The sequence below is a fragment of the Polyodon spathula genome, chromosome 35, assembly GCF_017654505.1.
Source record: "Polyodon spathula isolate WHYD16114869_AA chromosome 35, ASM1765450v1, whole genome shotgun sequence".
NCBI lineage: Eukaryota > Metazoa > Chordata > Actinopteri > Acipenseriformes > Polyodontidae > Polyodon > Polyodon spathula.
In genome coordinates, this window is record NC_054568.1 from 2,191,211 (window position 1) to 2,212,013 (window position 20,803).

At 41.4% G+C, this 20,803-nt stretch overlaps 2 protein-coding genes across 3 annotated transcripts in view; both read left to right on the forward strand.

The window, feature by feature from the left end:
• The first annotated feature begins 458 nt into the window (after window positions 1–458).
• LOC121303712 (U1 small nuclear ribonucleoprotein A-like) lies at window positions 459–6,310 on the forward strand. 2 transcript variants are annotated; one of them, XM_041234482.1, is made up of 7 exons: window positions 459–543; window positions 1,132–1,223; window positions 2,199–2,371; window positions 3,117–3,293; window positions 3,981–4,163; window positions 4,558–4,646; window positions 5,384–6,310. In XM_041234482.1, exons 2-7 carry the CDS (start codon window positions 1,151–1,153, stop codon window positions 5,541–5,543), a joined length of 855 nt encoding a protein of 284 aa, XP_041090416.1. In that variant the 5' UTR covers window positions 459–543; window positions 1,132–1,150; the 3' UTR covers window positions 5,544–6,310. The 2 variants fall into 2 exon arrangements, with proteins under 2 accessions (XP_041090416.1, XP_041090417.1); XM_041234483.1 differs by having other exon boundaries at window positions 3,117–3,206.
• Window positions 6,311–13,514: 7,204 nt separating this feature from the next.
• LOC121303822 (protein jagged-1) overlaps window positions 13,515–20,803 on the forward strand; it is a 50,923-nt gene continuing 43,634 nt past the window's right edge. Inside the window, exon 1 of the mRNA XM_041234623.1 lies at window positions 13,515–13,931. Within this exon, the coding sequence (XP_041090557.1) occupies window positions 13,866–13,931 (66 nt within the window). The 5' untranslated portion in view covers window positions 13,515–13,865. The remainder of the gene's footprint in view (window positions 13,932–20,803) is intronic.

The following is a 20,803-nucleotide window of genomic DNA, read 5'->3' on the forward strand; positions in this document are numbered from 1 at the left end:
GCAGAGAGAGAGAGAGAAGGACAAGAAGGAGTATAGGAAGACAGCTCAGGAAGGGGTTCGCTGTTTTGGCGTGGTCTCAGCCCATAGAGACTCTGTGTTACTTCTACAGTAATAATAAAAAAAAAAAGGAAAGCTCCGACAGTGTTAACTGAAAACAGTCGTCGGCCCATTATTAACATAACCAAATAATTTATTAGAGACAAACCGCAACAGTACACTCCAATACAAACGCCTTCACCGTAGCGTCCCAACAGAAAGCTTACTAAACTTCCAATCGCAAACAAGCATTCCAAAGAAGAGGCGGGATGTTACCAAAATCACCCAATCATAACGGGCGACGCCAGGGGCGTATTTGATTGATAGGAAGTGCTACCACTAATTGAAGGTAAGTTTGCTCAGAGGCGGAGTTTGAGTCAGATTGATAGCGGATTGCCCAATTATAAAGCTGCGTGTCAAGTAGCTGCTGTTTTGCAGTTAGTGCTGTGACTGTAGCGAAGGCCGCGGTGTTTGTGTGCTGTTGGAGTTTCGCTTTATTATTAATCTGTAAGAAACTCTCTTTTAAAAACAAAACATCCTTTCAGTTTAACGTGGGCATTAAATATTTAAGTACGTTGCGTAGAAAGCGTAGGTCTTGAGGCACAGTGTATTATTTTGGCTTCGTACATTCATTCATTCATTCATTGAGGGTTGAGACGAGGGAGTGGATAGTGTGTTTATTTTCTTCTGAAAGGCAGAGAATATAAATGTGTTTCTGTGCATGCTGTATTTGTTTGTTTTGGCTGGTTGGGTGCTTTTTTTAGATAAAAAAATAATAATAATAATAATAATAAATCATTGGATTTATTGAGAGGCCCATTCCTATTTCTAATTTTGGCTATTGCGTTTTTATTTAGAGGTGTGTGTATTAGCCTGGGTGCTTTATAAAGTAGTAAGTGTGCAATCTATTTCATATTCAAAATGTTATTCAATTGAATGCTGGACACTTGCAGTCTTGCGCAGAAATGCTTATTTTGGTATTTTTTCTAGAAAGTGTTTTTGTTTTATTTTCCTCAAGTTTAACCCTAAAGTTTTGAATGTTTAGGAATTTAAATTAAACCCCTGGTAAAAAATTTTGTATTTCTTGGGTCGCAGAAAGGTGCAGTTGGGAGTCATGGCGATGCAAGATGTTCGACCCAACCACACCATCTACATCAACAACCTGAACGAGAAGATCAAGAAGGATGGTGAGTCTGGGCTTCAAATCCAAGACACTTAGTGGGGGGTGGGTGGGGTATATAGGGGAGCAGTGTGTCTGCATCACAAGACACTTGGGTATTATAGGGGAGTGGTGTGTCTTTGCATCACAGGACACTTGGGGAGAGTGGGTATTATAGGGGAGTAGTGTGTGTCTTCACATTACAGGACACTGGTTTTGATACTTCTCATGCACTTAATCTTAACTTGTTAAATCTTAACATGCCCTGCTCCCAGAGCTCCCCTTGCGTTGGTATATTATTGAAATGAGTTTGAACAATCAGCCCCCGAGTAACTTTTATGTTCTGTATTTCGGGATCACACTTTGCCACAGCAGAATGGGTCACACCTGTAGGTTTACTGTAAGGGAGGGACAGTTTATTTAATATCAAACTCCAGGCTCTTGATCACTTTAAATGGTGTACTCAGTTGCAGGGTTCCCAGAATAAATGGAATGCCTACAACATAGATGTGACCTTTAGTGTGTCCAACTAATCGGCTTAGATCAGCTGGAGCAGGAGTCTAACCACCCTACACATCTGGAGTAGCTATGAAGTACCTGTACAGTGCTATCTCTGTTTGCTATCTAACTTATATGGTGAATATTACTAAAATGGACTGGGTGCAGTGCAGGCAGAGCAAGTCAATTTTTGAACTAATACTACATGGCAGAGACCCCCCCCCCATGCAGGACTACATTTGAAAAGACCAAAGGTGAGAACGCTGCCAGATGTTGCTTTACAAATGAGGTGAAGAGTGACCATCAGGCGAATGGATTGAGGGTGATTCAGTGGGTTGAAGGGGCTTCCTGCTTCCCGTGCTTGGGGTTTAGTCTTGTGTAGAATGCATTACTCTTATCTGTGCATGTTAAAGGTAAGTCTTGTCTTGCAGTGTTAGGTTAACGAATTGAGCTTTCCTTCAGTCACTTCCATTACCTGCAGTGTGAAATTCCTCCTTGCTTGCAGAGTTGAAGAAGTCCCTGTACGCGATCTTCTCTCAGTTCGGGCAGATCCTGGACATCCTGGTGTCTCGCTCTCTGAAGATGAGGGGGCAGGCCTTTGTTATCTTCAAGGAGGTGAACAGTGCCTCCAATGCCCTGCGCTCCATGCAAGGCTTCCCCTTCTATGACAAGCCTATGGTACGTACTGAAGGACTGGGGTCTCCATCATTGGGGAGATGAGACTAAACTTACACCAGACTCCACCAGCCTGTAGCTGTGAGCCAGATTTGGAAACACATGTAACGAGTGAGTCCTTTCAGGACCAAGCATTGCAGTAGGATGCTCCCCCAGGACCAGGTGTTTTTTTGGCTGTAGTTGACTTTCCTATAAATTCACTAAATCCTATTTTTTTACAGTAGCATCTTAGAAGTGGTGCCACTTATTATGTATTTTGCTTAGAGATGCATGCATAAACATCCCTTATTCTATGACCTGAGGGACCTTGGAATACGTCCTGAGTTTTTTGTTGAAAAATATTGATGTATTTACGTGATCACTGTCCTAGAGGCCCACTTCAGTATGATCGTGTTAGCACGATCCCAGCCTTTTTAAAGGCTCTAAAACAGTTCTGTAATTCTAGCTTTGAATTCGAACTCTGGCACACAAGCAAGGAATTGAGGGCAGCTGTGAAACTCAAATTAAAGCTCGGCAATTAAATATCCAAGGAGTGATTAGGAAAATTTTAGTAAATGGGTTTGAATAAATGCATCTGTCATGCAAGAAAATGTGAGATTTACATAGTGACTAGATTCTGACTGGATTGTTTTATTTTTTTTAGCTGGATGTACTGTCCATTTCAAACTGCTGTAACACAAGTTGAAATGGACCAGGCAGACTTGACTCTGCTAAACACTGGAACGATTTGTTTGTGATTTCCCGGCAGCGCATCCAGTATTCCAAGACGGACTCTGACATCATCGCGAAGGTGAAGGGCACGTTCGTGGAGCGGGACAAGAAGAGGGAGAAGAGAAAGGTGAAGGGTCAGGAGGTGGTGGGAGGGAAGAAGGCTGTGCCTGGAGGTGCAGCCCCTATGGCCGCCGCAGTGCCAGGGCAAGTGCCGGTGAGAGCCATTTACTTTACAGCACCACGCTTCTAATGCCTTTCCCTTCATACTGGTGCTACCCTGAACTCCACAGCTGGTCAATCACCTGACGTTTACATTGTGAGCTCTGTCCCATAGAGATGTTTGGAACCTGCAATGCGTCCCTGATTCTTGCACTCCATTCAGAAAATAAAAAAAAGACTTGACATAGCCCTAGAATAAAGAAGGTAAATGTTTGGATTGAAAGATTTCTCATTTCCAGAAAGACTGAGACATGCATTCATCAAACCAGATCTTTGCAATTGGAAAGTGTCCTGGAAACTAATCCACTAACATTAATTCAGAATTTAATGTGTTGCGGAGCAAGGAAAGGTTAGCTGAAGAAAATGAAATTGTGGGTTATCAAGTTTCCAGGACACCACTCAATTGGTTACTCCCAAAGCAGATTTTTAAATCGCACGTGTATTTTGCAATATAAACTGTACGCTATTACTTAAGTCTGTGTATGGCATGTTTGATTATTGAAATTATCTTTAGCCATGACTGTTCTTTTTTTTAAAGGGCAAATCTTTAACTGCTTGGTGGTGTAGGGAATTTAGTTTATTCAGAATCTTGATGTCCCCTCTGCGGAGTTCTCCTCATAAGCAGTATTGGTTGCATATCTGCCTGTTGCGTCTCTCATGCCTGTCGTGTGTGTTCTTGCAGGGCATGCCGCCCATGAACCAGGCTCCCCGCATGATGCCGATGCCAGGGCAGCCTCCCTACATGCCTCCCCCTGGCATGATGCCTCCTCCTGGGATGGGACCTGGGCAGATGCCCCCTCATGGCATGGCTCCTGGGCAGATGATGCCCGGACAGATGCCAGGGCAGATGCCTCATCCCCAGCAGGTGAGTGGCATGATTTTACTGTCAAACTGTCTTAAGTACTATGCAGCTAACATGTGCTGTCTTCAGCAAACTAAACCAAACCTGCGTCTACAGAGATGGCAGTAAGACTCCTGTTCATAGCAGTTTCACCCATTCATTTAATACATTCTTGATTTACATACCATGTGTGTATATAACAAGCTCAGGTGTCTTTATTAAACTCTTCATAAAACCAGGAATGGCTCAAACTGCTTTGCAATCAGAGTCTTAATTTCCTTCCTTAATTAAGTGTCTCTGTAAAGGGAACTTTTTTAAAATGGGTTTGCAAACCTGCCTTCGGCTATACAGCACAGCCAACTGAAATAAGGTCCTGTGCATTTGGTCCAATGTGACCCTGTTCACCTGTCTGTCCCAGGTGCCTGAGAACCCACCCAATCACATCCTGTTCTTAACCAACCTGCCTGAGGAGACCAACGAGCTCATGCTGTCGATGCTGTTCAACCAGTAAGTATCCTGCCCGTTCACATCGGCTAGCATTTCTTATTACTGTAAAGTCTTCTCTGAAGACACTGGAAACTACTACCCCAGGTCCTCCTTTTGTTTTGTATTTGATTTGTAGATACCAATGTTTTTGGTTAGTGCCATGAGAAGTTTCTTAATTTTATCGTAGAATTCGAATTCGGCATTTTGACGTAATGGATGAAATCCCTTCCTGTCCCTGTAGACCTGTGCTGTATCGTTTTGATCCTCTTGTGCAAAAGTAGAGATCCATGGTCTTGTTTCATTAAATAATGGAGATAGGGAGCCCATCTTTTTTAAATGAATTACACCCATATGCTCAGGTTGAGATGCTCTGTATGTGTTCGTGTTGTTGCATGTTCTTAATTTATTAATACTTTCGCTAAATTTGAGCAAACCTGCTTCAAATGTGTTTGGTCGCCAAAATAACAATGTTTGTATCGCAGTCATTTTTATATAAGAGTATATGAATGAAGCGATGAATACATCATTGCTAATATGGTAAGAGTTATACAGTTTTCCAGACATTTTGAAAACCAGAGTTTGTCCCAGCACCATGAGGAACTGTGACCCATCAATGCAAAGCTTTTAATGTACACTTGTTGGAATGTAGAGTGTATGAACTTTTTGTAGCTGTAAAAGGAGCTGATCCTGTGTTGGTCGAGGGAGGTGTGTGTCTCCTGTTGATTTTTTTGTGAACGTGTCTTTTCCTCTTCCTCCAGGTTCCCCGGGTTCAAAGAGGTGCGCCTGGTGCCCGGTCGTCACGACATCGCCTTCGTGGAGTTTGAGAACGACGTGCAGGCAGGGGCGGCTCGAGATGCACTGCAGGGCTTCAAGATCACGCAGAGCAACGCCATGAAGATCTCCTTCGCCAAGAAATAAGCGGGGCTCGCCCGGGAACACAGCCTCCTTCTACGTTCTAGTGCAGTTTTATATTATACCTTGTTGTTTTAAGGAGTGTAGACAGAAGGGTACAAGAGGTCTATTTTATTTTTCTATAGGTATTTCTTTAAGTTGAGGCCAGCATTTTTCTAGCCCCCCTGATATTAAAATATCAGGTCTTACTTGACTGATGAGGATTTAATACCTTTTTACTGCTTTCCCCTTCTGCATAACTTGATTGACCTACAGCACAGGAAGGAACAGGTATGTTGCTATCTGGTCCCCCTTTGTGTTCTAAAAGCACAATTAGAGCTGTCTGTATCGGCTAGTTCTCTAGATGTGTGTGGAAAGTTAAGCATGAACAAAGCATCAGATTGCATCCTATTTTGACAAGGGGCTTTCTAGGGACCCTGTCAATGATATACTGAGAAGCAGAGGAATCTTAACACTTTTCAAGGTAAATGCTGTAATAAGACCAGTAACTTCCTTACTACATTAGGGGGACCAGTGATCCAGTTTCTAATAGTTTAAGACTGCTTTTAAATCTCTGCTTGTTACTCCCCAGTAAAGTCTCGACTGGAATTCCTGTGCTGGGCTGCTTGTGCGAGTGGGATAATGAAGTGTGCTTGGCTGAAAGACTATACTCTGTACAGTTATTCTATAAAGCATTGCACCCAGAGTCTGCCAGACAGACACTGTACCTGGAGCTTTCTGTGTATCCAGCTGTTTTTACAGCTTGGCAATAAAGTTTAATTTTTTACATCTGATGCCTGTCTATACACTTTTCTTTTTTTAAAGTAAATTTTAGGCCCCCCCCCCCCCTCCCTTTTTGTGTTGCTGTATCAGTCAACCCTTCGGCAAGTTTAGCCTAATGTCCTTTTTGGACTGCATTTGGCACTGGTACATTTTATTTAGTATTTGTGAGTTAATCACTTTGAGTGTTTAGTAGTTATGGATAGACACTTTTAAATCAAGTATTTAACCTTTCAACAACATGTGGTTTTATGACGACCGCCTGTGTGCCCAGATTACTACTGTATGTCAGTGCAACCTGAATGAAGCGGCCTCCACTCATACTGAACACATGTGGCGGTTTGTTTGAATGTCATTCTGCTGGGGCTGGAATTTGCAGGATCCACTATTATTGGGGAACAGATGAATACATGTAGATTGAGTGGGAGTGGGGCAATACCATTGTTAAATTGACACATTTTGACAACTGCCTACTTCAGTGAACTAGAATGCTCTGGCTGAATTGATTTAGTCAAACTTATCCGCTTGTTCTATATTGATAACAAATAAACATTTTCCGGGAGGTGGACTACTGCACCTCTACTATTACTCGGAAATGCAAAGCTATTCAGGGAATGCGGTGGGCACCCCTGGTCCTTCTTCATTTATATCAATTCCAATACAAAATCGTGGACTGAACACATTTAATTCCTACTGGGAAGTCTGTTTTATTTGTTGGACTCCTTGCAGCTGTGAAGGGAAAAAAAGGTGTACAATTTTTAGAAGTGGCTATGCCATTGCGTATTTCCTTGCCATGTAAAACCCGGCAGTCCTTTGACACGCTTCCAGTCTGGGCAGAAGGGGTCTCATTCAGACAGTTAATGTCCACAACTCACTAATTCAAAAGCATCCTGCCTCACCGTCAAGCTGAATTTGCCGCGACCCAGATAAAAAGTGACAATCCGAAGGACTGTGGTCTGGAGGAAGGGTAGCGAAGGGTTAATGATAGTTTCATGACTTTCTTAAATGTACTCTGAATAACTCCTCATGGATCTAGAGTGTCAATGTAGAATTGGCATCCTCCCTTTTTAATTTTATTTAAGGCAATATTCCTGATTGTATTTGCTGCAAGGGGCTAAGTTTAAGAATTATATTCCTAAATGCTGTGTGTTACATAAAACTGTTTGATGGGCAGAGGCAAGGAATGTGTTTCACAGTTTTTTGGTTTGTCTGATAATCTAACTGAAATGTGTATTTTTACATTCTGCCCTGGGTGGCCCATTCACCGCTACATTTGAAGCAATTGCTGTGTATAACTGTTGTCTGGACCTGAACAAAGTGATCGTCTGCTCTTCCCTGTCAGTAATTCAAGTGTATGTCAATATGATTTGAGAGGGCAGCCACTGAAGGCCTGCATTTGACCGTCCGGGGTTGGCCCAGCATTTTGATGCATTGACCACCAGAGGGTAGTATTGGATCATGACAAAAGGCAAAGTACAATTCATGTACACCTCCCACCACACCCTAAGAGTCTGTATTGAATTAAGAGGCCAGCCAATGTTTTTCACTTTTTTTCACTTTGAATATCTTTGGCAGACAATCTCAGATTGTTATTAACCTTCCTCACAATTCTTCTGCTTGTTCTTGGTGTTAGAACCTTCTTTTTTCCAGACCGAGGGAGCGCTGTGACAGTACCATGAGTCTTATACTTCTTGATAATAGAAACAGTAGTTGAAATTGGGATACTCAGCTGTTTGGAAATCGTTTTGTATCCTTCTCCAGCGTTATGACAATAAATAATGTTCTGCTTAAGGTCTTCAGATACCTCTTCACTTTTTCCCATATTGATTTACTGGTAATGACAGCAATCATCCTATGCCTAACCCTTTCATACTCTCTAAGAATGCTCACCTACAATCCAGCATTTTCTACACTTTTCTAGAATTAAGTTCTGCATTATCATATTGAAATTTCTAGCGCCTTGTAGACAATACTATCATAGCATCAAAGGGCATGAATGTTTTTGAATCAGCACATTTGGAGTTTTACAAAAAATAAAAAAAAATTTAAAAATGCTGAAATAAATAATCTATTTCTTGTATCTTTTTTTTCCTCATCCACAGATGCAAAACTTTTGCTACAAAAGATTTTTCCTAAAACACTTTGTTTTTGAGACATTTCTAGAAATTATAAATTTTCTTTGGGGCATGTACACTTTTGAATACAACTGTATATATTGTAACAGGGTAGCGAATGGGGTTAAAATCTTCCCCAATATATATACTGAATATATATATATATATATATATATATATATATATATATATATATATATATATATATATATATATATATATATATATATATATAATATAATATATATTAATATATTATATATATAATATAATGACGACGGTGTCAACCCTGCCACAGTTGATTGATCTACCTTGCCATAGTAAATGCTATTGTTCCTTTGAAGTGTGCTTCCAGACTGGACAGAATACTGTAATTCAATCCCTTAAACTCTCAATATAATAACCCTTTGATAATTCCATATCGTGGCATTTTGGATTGAATTAAACATGCTTGGCATTTGCAACAAGACAGCAAATGACTGACCTTGTGCAGACTGGGAATAATAATTTCTTCTTGGTATTAACCCCTAATTTACTGATCAGCAATTACTAAATATTAAACACATGGATTTCCCAACATATGTAGCAATCCATCTGCACTTGCAGTTCCCAGAACAATTTCACACATGCTCATGTTCCTAGTGATGAGCAATATGTCCGTTAATATAAGTACAGCTTTCCCCAGAAAGGGACCTTTCATACACAAACTGTAAATCAAGAGTTATTATAAGCATATATATTATATATATATAGATATATAATATATATATATATTATATATAATATATATATATAATATATCCAGGTTGTCCGAAAACATGAAGTTCAGTTATGATTTTACATTGAAAACTTTTGAGAGCATCGTGATCCTATATATATATATATGATATATAATATATATATATATTATATATATTATATATATATTATATATATTAGATTACACGTATAGATTACCCATAATTCTACAGCCACTCTTGTCTCTCTCTTTAACTCGAAAGCTACTTGTGTGTTTGTGTGTGTGTGTGTGTTTGTGTGTGTGTGTGTGTGTGTGTGTGTGTGTGTGTGTGTGTGTGTGTGTGTGTGTGTGTGTGTGTGTGTGTGTGTGTGTGTGTGTGTGTGTGTGTGTGTGTGTGTGTGTGTGTGTGTGTGTGTGTGTGTGTGTGTGTGTGTGTGTGTGTGTGTGTGTGTGTGTGTGTGTGTGTGTGTGTGTGTGTGTGTGTGTGTGTGTGTGTGTGTGTGTGTGTGTGTGTGTTTGTGTGTGTGTGTGTGTGTGTGTGTGTGTGTGTGTGTGTGTGTGTGTGTGTGTGTGTGTGTGTGTGTGTGTGTGTGTGTGTGTGTGTGTGTGTGTGTGTGTGTGTGTGTGTGTGTGTGTGTGTGTGTGTGTGTGTGTGTGTGTGTGTGTGTGTGTGTGTGTGTGTGTGTGTGTGTGTGTGTGTGTGTGTGTGTGTGTGTGTGTGTGTGTGTGTGTGTGTGTGTGTGTGTGTGTGTGTGTGTGTGTGTGTGTGTGTGTGTGTGTGTGTGTGTGTGTGTGTGTGTGTGTGTGTGTGTGTGTGTTGTGTGTGTGTGTGTGTGTGTGTGTGTGGATATGGATAGATATCTATCTAGTAAACAGTAAACCATTTGACCAATTTTGATGAAACTTGATGAAGACCATTGTTTAGCACGTTGTTGATAAACGCAGATCAAAGTGTTTATGTTTTTGTAGCAGTGGAAACACAGATTCACGTGTTTGTGTGTTTTTGTAGCAGTGGAAACACAGATTCACGTGTTTGTGTGTTTTTGTAGCAGTGGAAACACAGATTCACGTGTTTGTGTGTTTTTGTAGCAGTGGAAACACAGATTCACGTGTTTGTGTGTTTTTGTAGCAGTGGAAACACAGATTCACGTGTTTGTGTGTTTTTGTAGCAGTGGAAACACAGATTCACGTGTTTGTGTGTTTCTGTAGCAGTGGAAACACAGATTCACGTGTTTGTGTGTTTTTGTAGCAGTGGAAACACAGATTCACGTGTTTGTGTGTTTTTGTAGCAGTGGAAACACAGATTCACGTGTTTGTGTGTTTTTGTAGCAGTGGAAACACAGATTCACGTGTTTGTATGTTTTATATTCACGGCTGTGGTAGGGGATGTATGGACTGATCTTCAAGTTTTATTTGTCTTTAGTATTGGCACGTGAACACGTTGATGTTTTAATATATACAGGTCAGCACAGTTATTTATGTATACAGTATATTCACTTTACATTTCATCCATATTTCGCTAAATAGTCGAACCAGGTCTTATAGAAATAACAATGTATAATACTAGCAAGAAACATATTTGTTGCAGGTAGGGCCAGTCCATTCGTTGGTATACGAATACTACTGTTAAAAGTTGCAACATCTTTAAAAATTTGCAGTTATATAATGGTAATGTATGACGACACATAAGCGCTATATTCCCAACGCAACTTTAAACACATGCCTTATCATAATACATAGCTCATTAAATTGCTGTGTTGTTTTGTTGTTGTTTTTTTTTTCCTGTTACACGGGCATTTGCAGCTGACATTTCCCATTTATTTTTCTGTATGCAAAGCTATTCAGTCCTGAGAAAATTGTGAAATCCTTCATCATCCAAATACTGCCGCGCATATAAAACGTCACTATGCAATTTCGCACTGCTTTTGATAAAGCAGGGTTGGCCTGGGTGACACAATGCGTGTATCAGTGCCCTGGAAGCGGCTTGTTACTGACGCTTGAATCCCAGCTTCTCCGGATTGAACCGTCGGCCCACATGTCGATTAGAGCAAATGTTTCTACAGCCCTGCTGCAATCTGGCTCACGCTGTGTCTCAGTCAACACAAATATGGTGAAAAAGAAATGTTCCTTGCTGAAGTGGTCAAAGCGTGTCGACCCACATCCTGAGGTGGGTCGCTGGGTCCCGGGCCAACCCGGGTACGTCCCAGGTACGTGGTTTCACACTACACAGGATTGTGACCCGGATAGCCAGAACCCAGGTCCGGACCCGGTTAGGAGTGCCAGTCTGACAGGGGCGTAAGGTTCTGGTAGGGCCTATAACGGGTAGCACGGGAAGCGTGTGGATTGTGTCGTGTCTGGAAATCTTGGATTAACTGTGAAAAATAATCACGGAAAACTAAACTATTTCCATGTTATTCCATTAGTGGCTAGGATTAATAAAATGGTTAATAGACTTTGGTTAATATACATTTTCTTTACTGAAATATATTCAGTCAGTACCTTACTATTGTAAATACTTGTAAAGACATAGATTTTGTAGTTTGGGACTTTATTTTTTGTGTAAGCACTGTGTTTTCTTGAGAAAGTTGCGACCTTGGTGGCCGTCGATCTGTGTGCTTTTTTGAGGGCGATATGATTGTGTGTTTATGTATCCATTCTCCTGTTGTTGGCTGGGATTTCACACTGCTGTCTTTGATTGACAAAATCAAAGAGGTCTTTATCTGGTCTGGTTGCGTGGGTCCGTTCCCTCATATTTACATTATGGAAACAATAACGGAGTGGGGACCGAGGCCAGCACAATGGGACCTTTCGGACCCGAGGAAGAACTCTCCCACCGCGATTGATAAGCGTTGAAAAAGAAGAAAAATGTATCCCTATCCCTGATGCCACGACATCAAACGAGGTGAACTGAAAGAAAACATTACTTATATATATATATATTAGTAGTCGGCAAACTTCACTGCTGAGTTAAAACATCGCGTGTTAAGATTTGCTGATGATTAATTGTTTTGTACTTGTTTATTTGAGCAGGTGTTTGTACAGGGGTATTACCTGAGCTGGTGGATGGGGGGGCGCAAATTAATTAATCTTAATTCGTGGAGACACTGTTAGCCTATCAGTTTGGGTTTGTGACAATGCTTCCTTGCGATACAGCCATACGGCAGCGAACATAGCCGTCTTGTAACAGGCTAACTGGACAGCACATTACAAACGGTTAAAATAAGAAATGCCATGTCTGACGGCGGTGGTCGTGCTGGTGCTCGCTGCCGCTGTGCCAATAGACTCGCCAGCAGGTGGCGCTCTACACACGAGTATATTGTTCACTAGGACGGAGTTCCTCCCAGGTCACATATTCTCCGGTTTATGGCGATCAATTAACAGTCTGGGCATGCACCCGTCCAGTCCCGCTATGCTAATGAACAAACCCTGCCAAACGAGGCATTGCATTGCATCGGTTCAAAGGAAGCACTGTGCTTTGAATGAAAGACCGCAGAGCAGCCGTCTACCTTTCTTTATATAGCGTGTTCTAGTCTGCTGCTCATTCAGCATCTATATACATAACATTGCATACATCAGTATCTCGCTTATTTAGGACATTAATGTAAAGCTATTAGTTTACCCATGCACTTTATCGGGAATGGACCCGGGTGATAGTCCTGTTTTATATAGTACTCAAAGCTAGTATCTCATGGTTAAGCACGGTACCAAAAACCGACAAGAAAAATGAAGATATTTTACTGCAGACCTGGGCTGTTTTTTTTTTCTTCTCACTTATTAGCATAACAACTTTCTTTTAACTGCTTTATAGTCTTGCTGTTTATTTTTACGCACGTTTTCAAATTGAAAATAAGTTAAAATATAGTGCTGTACCCCATGTCCGCAGTGGGTTTGTGGGTACCGTACTCTAGAGGATTCTGTATTGGAACAGCACTGAACCACAGGTCTGGGTAAACATTTAATTCCACGACCCCTGCATTGTGCGCACTGAAGGAATAACCGCGCACAGACGCGCTGCACATTTGTGCTTTGGATAAAGTGCCGTGTTCCCTTGCAGTGACTTGTCGCTGTAGTATATTGGAATGGCGCTATATATTAATGTGCCTGGGTGCCATGCACCTCAGTCAGGTATTGGGTGCTTAATAGCCTGCTATTGAGATGCATTTGCTCGTAAAAATGTCCACCAGAAAACGACGACTTTGTAAAATAAATTCAGTGGAAAAAAAAAAAATCTGAAAACTTGTAATGACTTCATCATCACACAGACTAGTCTAGGAAGAGAATAAGAAGCGCCGCCCTCCCCTTCCTGCCCTTCCCATGACGGATTCGCCGGCGTGAAACACCCTCCCTCCCTTTGAGAGAAAGCGAATGTCTTTAGTACAGTCTGCCAGTGGCACGGAGAGAGAGAGAGAGAGGACAGAGGGACCGCTGATTAGGATGAGAGCGCCGGTCGAACAGGCAGGTCGCAATCTCAGGAACGCGCAAAGATTCTTCGTGGCTGCATCCAGTGTTCACACCGGAGCGACGAAGCGAGGAGAGCATCTTGCCTGGACCTCGGGGAAGAGAACAGTGGAATTATAACTAGGACAGTATTTATGAATGACAAACTAACAGCGCGAAAAGCAATCGCTGATAAGCGGCGTCTGAAGACGTTAGGGCAGCCGGGGTGGGGTGGGGTGGGGGGGGACTTCAAAGACACAAAAGATCAGCCGAGGAGCGATGTGTGAAAGGGAGTTGCGGCACCTGACAACAGTGTGTGCCGTCCTGGTGACACTGCACGCCCAGGTGAGTGAAGCGGTCTTAATTAAGGAGCGCACTTTCAGACTGTAACTCCGCTTAACTTTCCTCTTTGGTGATTCAATCAGTGCGGTGCGCTAGGGCTTTAGCAACTTTTCCCTGCCGAATGTGCACAACATTAAAAAAAAGTATATATATATATATATATATATATATATATATATATATATATATATATATATATATATATGTGTGTGTGTGTGTGTGTGTGTGTGTGTGTGTGTGTGTGTGTGTGTGTGTGTATTTTTGTTGAAAGGTAAACGGTCCTGTAATTTCACAGCGCAATTTCGCTTTAAGGTTTTCTTTCCTTATATTTTTGCGCAACAGGCTATGTTGCTGAGTGTTTTTAAGAGATGCCTTTAGAAAGTGTATTCCTGCAGTGTAGCGTGTGTGCGGATTTGTACAGCACAATAAGAATACGCAGGGTGTGTTTAAAACGCGGACCCGACCCGGCCGCCACCTGGATCGCGTGTAAACCGATTTCGGGAATGGTCAGATTTCAATAGGTATGGAGATCAAATCTTGTCATTTGTTGATATGGTCCAGGTGCCGCTGAACGACTGTTGCAAATTGAGGGGGGGGAAAAAAGATCAATTTTAGATTCACCTCTTGTTAAATATTACTATCTATCGATCTATCTATCTATCTATCTATAAATAAGATGTGATTAACAGGACAGTCTGAAGCTGTAACCCTATACCAAAACTACTTCTACATACATATTCATCTCATTTTTGGTGCAAGTGTGAAATTCTGATGGACGTATACAGCATTTTAAGACATGTAAAAAGGTCAATAAAGGAAACTTGGAAGGAGCTTTATTTTTGATCAGCCGTGTAATTTCAAGTCGATGCGTTCCTAATTCGGATCCGTTCCGAGTTACTGTACAAACACTCAGCAAATGAAGTGTTTGCCTGTCGGTGTCCGAATGAAGACCGTGCCGTCATTGTGGGCACGGCTATATTGAGAATTACTGTTCAATAAAATTATATAGCGCACAGGAGTTATAAAATTAATACCATGTTTATTGCTGCGCACACGGAATGTACTAATGAATCGGGCAACTGATAAAAGCGCACTGACAATTTATAAACCGTACATATGACAAGTCAATCAGTTACCAATGATGTTTAATAATTAGCCAGTCTAACATGTCGAGTTGCCCCTTTATGTCTTTGGTGGACTTTTACACTGTTAGTAATCCTATCTGCTCTGCATATTTCCCTGTTCCTTTTTCAGGCACAGTAAATTAGTTTTGTATGGGTGCTTTATAATAGGCACCCCAAACTGAAAACTTAAAAAAATGAAATAAATAGCTGTGCCGTAATGTATATGTGCTGTATTGCAATACAAGATCTGTCTAAAAACATCGAAAAACAGTTTTTCATGCATTAAATGCACTTCCTGGCCACTTTATTATGGGCTAAGGTTTCTCAAGGGATGCTAATCCATTCAGCCATTAATATCTCACACATTTGGTGCAAAGAGACAGGCCCAGGATCGTGGTGATGGTGATGAATCAATCAAGTTCATCCCACACCTGCTTGGTTGTTTTGATAGCTGGGGGGAATTGCGCTTGAAGTCTCTGACATGCTGTTTGGTCGGTGGATGCATTATAATCACCAGGGTACTTGGTTTGCAATAATCTTTAAGTAAACTAATAGCATCTTCTTAGTGCTGCAAGGATCATATCTCATGATCTATCTAATCTGCATCTCGGGAAGACCCTAATAAAGTGGTCAAGCCGTGTGTAAGTGTTTTACAAAAGAGTAGTTTCCAGAACCAACAACCTCTGCATACCCAGTTTGAGAGCCACTGGTGTTATCTATCACGACACTACATACAATCTTGAACCGAGTTTGATTTCCCCTTCACAAATATAGTACAGACCACATCCTCACGGCCCCTTCACTGGAGATCTTTTTAGTTTTCGTGACTTCCTTATTTTCACGTTGGCAATACTTTTCCTCTCCCAGTGTTCACGTCCGTCCTGTATTACAAGTAATAGCATTGTTTGTTGACCATAGGGAACTATGTGTGGTCAGGAGGTGGGGTCCTATTACCTGGAATGCAGGAAGGCAGTGAATGGGGAGTACTTTCATCAGTGTATTGTGTTGTAGTGAGATGGGTGACCTTCGACCGAAGAGAAAATAAAGGAAACCCAAGAATCTCCAGGAAAAACCGTAAGAAAATTAGGGAAATGGAGTTATGAGAGGAAAGACATTTATTTTAGAGACTTGATTATCGCAAACTGTGGCAGTTTTCTAGTTTCAGCGAACACCTGTCTAGTTAAGCCGCTCTACATTATGGCATTCTGTATAGTTCAGCCCAAGCTTTGGGTCCTGACCAAATACCTATTGAAATGAATGTTGGGATCTCCTCTACAATTCCAAACCTGTCTGTTCTGGAATCCAGCATGACTTCTCTTGTCTAAAATTCAATGTAAATGTCAGGCACTGAGTCATGCGATAAAACATAATTTATCACACACACACCTTCCACAGGTAATGCACAACTGCAGTACAATCCTACTTTACATAATGGAGAAAGTACATTTCATACAGTGCTGGAGTTACAGAGTATACCTGGACCCTTCTTCGACTGGATGCACTATAATTGCGTTTTTCAAATAGTTTGCCATTTTTGCCAGTTTTTTAGGTAAAGTATTAGAATTACAGTTGCTCTCTATACCAGCATGCTGTATAGTCCGGCACGGTGTTCTGGTCCCAAGAGATGCCGTGATAAACAGATTTTACTGTGTGTAAAAAAACTCATTTTGTAATGCAGTCAGTGATGGCAGATTCAATCAATGTGATTCACTCCCAAGTAATTCAGTCCAGACTGCTCTGCACTGAGTTCATAGGGATGCATATCCCAGCCATGTTAAAGGGCTGTAGAGAACTGCTTGCCCTAATGCCACGAAACTGACTGAAGACCTTCATTGTTAAGCTTGCTCGAAACTGCTGTGCAGCGGGAGTCCTGTTTCTATCCCTGTACAATAAATGCTGCTGCTTAAAATAAGCTTTGTCGATATATTGTGTGTGTGTCACGGTCTTGTTACAATTTGTAAAAGAGATTACCAAATGCGACCAGGCTTTATTGGCGAATGACTGAGCTACAGTAACCTGACACTGCTCAATGATTCCTCTGGTTTTAAAGTCAGGGGCCTCCTGTGTGAAAGTGTGAGGCAGTGTTGTGATTGTTTAGTAGTTACTGTTCACTGCAGGCTAAATGGAGTCCAACAATCTGGAGCTGATCCCAGCTCTCCTGGTCTCAAAGGCTTGTGCAGTGAAGATGGGATTAGCAGGACGTGCGATTCTCTCACCCACGTTTCCTGGCATTTGGTTTTCGATTCTTGTTTTTTTGTCGTTTTTTTTTTACATCCTTGCAAGTTTTAGCTTAAGGTTACTAGCAATACTTTCTCTACTAAAGATCATTACAAGAGGCTTCTTTTAGGTTGTCACTGTGAGGTGAAAGGTGAGAGAGACTCATTTCATTATTAGTCCTCCTTCAAACCCTCTGCGAGCTTCCCTGCTAACAATTGCTGATGAGTTAAATAAGGAATGGAGGAGCACACAAGCTTTAAATGTTAGTGTTGCATGTTTTAATTTTATCTAAACGTGTTTCTGTTGTCAAAAATATTCCGATGTTAGTCTTAGTGCAATACGTTGCAATAATTGTAAGCCAGTTGGTTTGCTATTTAATATTTATTCAATGTCTTTTCCATATGCAATTAAATGCTTTGCACACAGTGTAATAAATGCATACTCCAAGCTACAGTAATTTATAAAGAAAAACCGATGGAATGATTCTTACACTGGCCTTTCTTATTGGTTGCAAACATTCCATTTGAATTCGATTTTTAAAGTAATGCCAATGTTTAAGTGCACAGGAAATAAACCAGAAACTGGCAGGGCTGGCTGGGATTGGTTCATAAGAACAGGAGCACATTCCCGATGCAGAGTGCTCATCCGGTTCCCAGCAGCTGACCGATCTCAAAATCTTGTCAAATTCTGTCTCAAAGGATCCCAGTGATTCAGCATGAACTTTCCTAAACTTCCATTTAAACATGCATACTGCCCTTCTGTATGTGGTATTTGAATGGATCTGCTCTTGGGGGTGGCTTTGCTGTGATTGAACTCTCTCCTGTATTTGCATATAGGGGGAGATCACTCGCTCTCCCAGTGATAAGGGTAATCACACTTACAAACACCATGCAGTTTGGTCAAGGTGAATGCTCCAGGATTCCCAGGAAATGATCCTGTTTGGCTGCCATTATACACTGCTGTAATAAAAGCAGGTAATGATTATTCAGTTATATGGCAGATATGTTTTTGAACCACATTTGTCCATCCAATTTTTGCTTCTGTAGTTTTCCTTTTCTTGTATTGCATCTTCTGTAACTATGTGAAAACATTTGAAATGATCAAATAAACTTTGCAGTGATCCATGAGAAAGGTTGGGAGGCTCCATCCATGCAGGGTCACCGGTGATGTCGGCCCTCAAGGGGCTACCCCCGCATCCACACCCCGAGGGTCTTGTTAGTCTGCCGGCAGGTGTTGTGTTTGGATTAGAAAACCGAGAACTGGATTCTATTTCCTTTATTGGAATTAACCCCTTGCTGGCTGATTTTCTATTTATAAAGCAAGACAATAAACGGAAAAGGAAACCTAAAAGTGTTGTAAAATGCCCTTATATCAAGCGGTAGTTTTTGCACTGTTTTTTTAAATTGATTTTGTCCCAGTACTGTTTTCAGCTTCAGTGATTTTAGTTGATTTTGGTCTTGTGTCCGCATAACACACAAGCATTGTAGGGCATAAATGCAGGTCGACAGGCTCAAAAAGAGAAGATATGAACTGCTCCTTCCCTGAAGAAGAGCAAGGTGCTCCCTCTGGTCCAGGGCAAGCCTGAGGCATAGAGACTGAACTGCTCCCTCCCTGATCCTTTCTCTATTAGAAATTAGCCTTCATTTCTTTCAATGAAATATGAACAGGCCCCTTAGAAACAGCAAGGCAACCCCCCTCTCTTACCTTCTCTGTGTGATATTCAGGAAGGTACTGCAGTCCGTAGCTGATACCAGGCAGACTGGTAGACGTCTGGAGGCTGTAGAAAGTGGCAAGCAAGCCACAATCCCTCTTCGTGTTCAGACAGACTGCGAGGCTAGTATATAGGCAATCAGTGAGCAGAGAGTTATAGCAGATCCATAGAGAGCGCAGGCATGCATTGCTTTGGGAGAATGCCTAATGCCCGTGGGTTTCAGTATAGTCCTTGTAAAAGTAATTCTGCACAATGCCCATGGTTGTACTATGTATGGGTTACCAAGGTTTGCCATGTTTTTACCATCTCTCTGTGCTTTACAATGCTTACTTATACTTTATCATACCTCTCTGTGCTTTACAATGCTTTCCTGTGCTTTACCAGACCTCTCTGTGCTTTACAATGCTTACTTATGCTTTACCAGACCTCTCTGTGCTTTACAATGCTTACCTATGCTTTACCAGACCTCTCTGTGCTTTACAATGCTTCCCTATGCTTTACCAGACCTCTCTGTGCTTTACAATGCTTCCCTATGCTTTACCAGACCTCTCTGTGCTTTACAATGCTTACTTATGCATTACCAGACCTCTCTATGCTTTACAATGCTTCCCTATGCTTTACCAGACCTCTCTGTGCTTTACAATGCTTACTTATGCTTTACCAGACCTCTCTGTGCTTTACAATGCTTACTTATGCTTTACCAGACCTCTCTGTGCTTTACAATGCTTCCCTATGCTTTACCAGACCTCTCTGTGCTTTACAATGCTTCCCTATGCTTTACCAGACCTCTCTGTGCTTTACAATGCTTACTTATGCATTACCAGACCTCTCTGTGCTTTATAATGATTACTTATGCTTTACCATGCTTTTTACTATGGAAAACTGGGTTGGACTCAAATGCCAGCTCCCCAGCAGTAATTCTCCTGTTTTTCTTGATTATTTTAGCACACAGTTTTGCAGTCAGAGGCGTGGCAGCCTGTGAATGGCTCAAGGGTTTTGGAGAAGGCGTCAGTCTAGTGGAATGGGAGGCTGTGTTAACAGGCCTCTCGGGCACTCTTCTCACCTTACATTAGCATAACAACTTTCTCACAGTCGCTTGTTTTTGTTTTGCTGGAGATGTTTTTCCACTTTCCAGTGCTTGTTTTCACTTTGGGGGTGAAGCCGGTTTTCTCTAGCCGGGCCTCGGTTTCTGCCACAGAAGCGTTTCTCCACCTCCAATAAAGCGCAGAGCTGAATCCTGTTTTTGTAAATCTTCTTCAAGAGCCTCACATCTCGCTGCTGTGTTGTTTTAGTGTCTGGCCTTATCAGTGTTACTGAGACTTTCTGCTTCTTTTAAAGGCTTTTTCAGAAGTTTTCAAGAGTGTTTATGAACATGTTCTTAGTTCAAACAGTTATTTGAAAACTGAGCATACATTTCTAACCTTAATTCGTCAAAATGGGTTCCTTAACACCATAAAACAAGAACATAAGAAAACGTACCAGCGAGAAACTTACATGCTCATGCGGCTCCTAGCTGCTGGTTGATCTCAAAATCGTAGTAAGTTCGGTCTTAAAGGATCCTAATGATTCAGCATCAACAACATGACTAGGCAGCCCATTTCATCCCCTCACCTCTTTGTGAAGAAGTGTCTCCTTCCCTCTGTCCTAAATCTCCACTTCATTTGTAACTATGTCCTCCGGTCCTGGTTTCTGTGCTGCACTCAAAGTATTGGTTTGAGTTAACGTTGTCAACTCTTTTTAAGATTTTAAAGACTTCGATCATGTCCTAACTGCTACTTCTTCTTTGTTCTAGGCTCAGTCTTTTTTTATATCAGTTATCAGCT